At 57.2% G+C, this 3,874-nt stretch overlaps 1 protein-coding gene across 1 annotated transcript in view; it reads right to left on the bottom strand.

The window, feature by feature from the left end:
• Nucleotides 1-383: 383 nt before the first annotated feature.
• Nucleotides 384-3,874, bottom strand: part of VDBG_08758 (peregrin) — a gene marked incomplete at both ends in the record, with an annotated part of 3,952 nt that continues 461 nt past the window's right edge. The window contains 3 exons of the mRNA XM_003000916.1: nucleotides 384-1,461; nucleotides 1,516-2,543; nucleotides 2,612-3,685. Of these exons, the coding sequence (XP_003000962.1) occupies nucleotides 384-1,461; nucleotides 1,516-2,543; nucleotides 2,612-3,685 (3,180 nt within the window). The remainder of the gene's footprint in view (nucleotides 1,462-1,515; nucleotides 2,544-2,611; nucleotides 3,686-3,874) is intronic.

The following is a 3,874-nucleotide window of genomic DNA, read 5'->3' as shown; positions in this document are numbered from 1 at the left end:
GGGCAAAAAAAAAAAAGATACGATACCAAAGACACTGTTTGCATAAGAGCCCATCTCCATCCCTCCAAGGTCTGACAAAGACTGGGGATCCCAAGGAGGGGGCCGTACCTCGCGTCTCGCCTGAACGCCGCTCCGTGATATGGATGAAAAGAAAAAACACAACAGGAGTAGAAGCAGGAGAGAGAGAAAAAGAATAGAAAGGAGGAAATGGTGACGGCGGGAAAACAAACTCATCCCCTTGTGGGGTATACTGCGCAACCCTTCCTTTCTCCTCGGCGAAGATGAAACTTGACCTTCGCCCAGATACAAGTACAAAACGGGGTCATTGGTGGGTTCAGAGACCGAAGAATATGCCCAAGGCGAACATCTTGCCGTCTCACAGCTCATCGCCGGCGCGTAGAGCTGCGCGTCTTTTTGCGAACACGGGTGCTCGCCTTGGCTTTGCTGACGATTGTGTCCACAATGACCTCGCTGCTAGCTGCGGCGCCGTTGGGCGATGCCGTGATGGTGCTGTCATCGACGTCGAAGCCCAGGCCCTCAAGCTCACGGTCGTCCATGTCAGAAAGCTCCTCGCTGAGGCTGCGGATAGCGTCGCGCCCAGGCCACTGGTCCGCAAGGATGGTTGTGCCTCGCAGCTTGAAGTCCTTGAGGTGCCATGCGAGGCCGCCTTCGGACAGGGGGTCATTAGACTGCGCGCCGAGGCTCCCGATTGATTGTGGCGGCGTCGGAGGCGCCGGCTGCTCCGGCGCGGAGTTGCTGTGGTAGCCATCGGAGGCGGGCGGTGTATCAGAAGCGCCCGCGACGCCGTTCGTCAGAGCCGCATCAGCCTGCTCCGCGACCTTGCCGTTGCCTTCGAGGCCGGCAACCGACGAACTGGAGGAGGGAAGCTTGCCCTTGTCGTCAATATTGGAGGTGGCGACCTCGATACTGCCGTCGTCTTCTTCACCAATAGCGTCGACCTCCATGGCATCTACATCGCCACCCTCTTCTGCTCTAATCTTTTCGACGTGGCCATTGGCAACCGTAATTTCCTCGATCGAAGCATCAGCCATCACCACATCGTGGTCAGCATCTATTGTCTTCTCCCCATCGTCATTCGACAGAGACTTGAACTCGATGCTGGCTTCCAATATGCCTTCCAGCTCCTTTGTCAAAGGATCAAGTGGCTTGGAGCTGATCTCTGCCTCGGTTCGAAGGGCTATCTCGAGCTGTGGCTGAACAGCCTTGAGGATGCGCTTCCCCAGTGTTTTCCTCTGTCTCGGGTCCTCGTATGACACTTTCCCAAGCGTGGTAGCGACGAGCTCTTCATCCGCCGTCTCCACTTTCTTGATCTCGGTGTTGATGCCCACGCTGATGACTTCGCATAGGTCATGCGCAAACGCTAATGTCGTCGTGTAGAAGCGAACGTCTAGTTGTGACTGAAGCTTCACCAGCCCGTCGTAGAACACACCCTTGTCCAGCCTGCCACATCGTCAATAAGAAAGACGTGAGGTGAATATCACGGGGATCACTTACGCGAGCGCCTTCTCGACCACCGGGAAGAAGAGCTTTGCCACCGGAAAGTAACATGTGTCCACAAAGTCCTGCTCAAGTTCAGCAGCCTCCAGTTTGAGCTGCTCGCGTTCGACGACCTGGGCCGACAGGTCCTTGAGTTGCTCCAGATCACGCAGCAGCGTCTCAGCAAATTCGATCCGCCTCTGCAGCCTGGTTTTACCTGAGGGACCCATGCCTGCAAAGTTCCTACGAGTGAGTTCCATGGACGAGAAGGTCTCCATCTGCAGTTGCAGTCGCTTCAGGAGCGCCGCACCCCTACGCGCCTCCCTTTTCAGAGTCCAATACCGACACGCTTCGCTGACGAAATCCTTTCGTTTCCTAAAGGGGAACCGAGAGAGAGCCATTTCGACAATGTCGAAAACGGTCCTAGGAATGACAGGCGCACCAGAGGGAAGTTTCCATATCGGCTTTCCAGGCTGCCCCTTCTTGTTGTCGCCCATCAGGGACAACTTCGCGCCAGTCATCTGGCTTTCATCGGGGGCATGATCCGTCAAGGCGTGACGATGAGTCGCCGCCAGCGCGTGCGCGACAACTTGGTTGTCGGCCCAGATGCGACCCTTCATGGTCTTCTTGTAGAACCGCTTCGCATCCCGCGTGGCTTGAGCGACGCCATTCTCCTTGGTGTAGTCGGGCGGGCAGTGCTTATCGCAGTACGCCTTGAGAATCATACTGTTGTCAAGAACAGCAAGCGCGCCTTGGCTGTTCTTCATTCTTAGAAAGAGCCTTGACCTCCGTGCGCAGGTGACGTGAAATGCCTGGTAACAGGACTTGTTGCTGCACTGGATGCAGGCTCCCATCTTCTGATCGCAGATGTAGCACGTTAATTTCCAGCGGGTTTTGGGAACCTTGTCCACATCCATGACTGGCTCCATGAAGGTATGATTGCCCAAGGACACTTCAGGAATCCACATGGCGCAGAGTAGGTGAGCCCACTTGCTCGAGTTGGTTTGCTTGAAGGCGCCATCAGTCGTAGGGCAGAAGATGCAGGTCTAGACACCAAACGTTAGCTGTCAGACTCCACCATCTTCTATCGGACGCCGCCCATGCAGACACTTACCGGTATTCCGCGGCCAATCAGCTGGCACTTTCTGCAGAGCCACTGACCCTCGGGGATAAAGGGCACACCATAGCACTCTTGATGGACTGCGAGGTCGCAGCCATCGCAGAAGACAATGGCATTTGTGTTCTCGCAGTCTCCGTCATCACAGATGGCACATTTTGAGTCCTGTTCTTCGCCCACTTGCGGTTCGCCGTTGACGGCTGCTGCTGAACTCGACCGCGGCCTGTGCGTCTGTGGTGGCTTCGGGTTAGGCTTGGGAATACGCTTCTCTAATGCGTGCCACTCCTTTTCGATCTTGGTTAACGCAATTTCGAAGACCTCGCGAGTGATGGGCTCCAGCTCGTGGCTCTTCCGCTCAATATTGTAAGCTTCGAGCCACATGTCATCTTGCTCGTCCATATCGTACTCGACACGGCCCACAGGAGCGGATGTGAGGAGAGGCGCGGCCGGCTCGCCGTCGGGCTTCATGGAGAGCGCGGTATCCATGTCGTCCTCGACATTGGCGTCGGTTGCCTTGAGCATTCTACGCTCTGGTCGGATGTACTGGTCGCTTTCTTGGTATCCCACGTTCATCATAGATTTGTCGACATATCTTGCCTGGCCAAAGCCCTTGCCTTCAAACTGAACGACGCGATCAGATCGACGATACGAGGGCGCTTTCAGGTCTAGCCTCTCCTTCGCCGTCTGATTTCTGATGGGCAAGACTTGGGGTGTCTTGGGCACCGCCGCGGCGGGCACATCCCGAAGCGAAAAGTAAGAGGCTGATTCTCGTGTGGGACGGGTAGCGCGGCGCTTTTGGGGTGATTCGGACGCGCCGGGCTGAGATTCTGCCCCCGGGTTCGGCGTGTTGCCTGTCGACTCGGGGTTGACCTCGCGTAGGGGCGTACTGGAGGCGTGGTTGGATGACGACAGCGCAACCGGCGTCGCTGGTGCCACGGGTTGTTGAGATAGCCCGTCGACCTCTTCCGAGCGAAAGACCTTGAAGGTGGCCTCGATGTCGAGGGTTTGGGTGGAACTCCTCCCACCCGCGCTCCTCGCGAGGCTTGTATCCCTCGTTCTGGGCAACAGCAGCTGCGACCGCGGCAGCCGAGCTGAACTCCATATCGCCGTGGTCAGCCGCCGTGCGGAATGCGGGTGCTTCTCTCCCGCCGCGGTATCGTAGCCGTCGTGGCGGGGACGCGCGGCTCACGCGGGGGGTCTCGGGGTGCGCATTGCTCATAGAAACGTTGAAGGTGATGTGCCATCCTCCTCGATGAAGCG

The sequence above is a fragment of the Verticillium alfalfae genome, genomic scaffold (genome assembly GCF_000150825.1).
Source record: "Verticillium alfalfae VaMs.102 supercont1.13 genomic scaffold, whole genome shotgun sequence".
Taxonomy (NCBI): Eukaryota; Fungi; Ascomycota; class Sordariomycetes; order Glomerellales; family Plectosphaerellaceae; genus Verticillium; species Verticillium alfalfae.
This window is presented reverse-complemented; position numbering and strand designations above follow the sequence as displayed.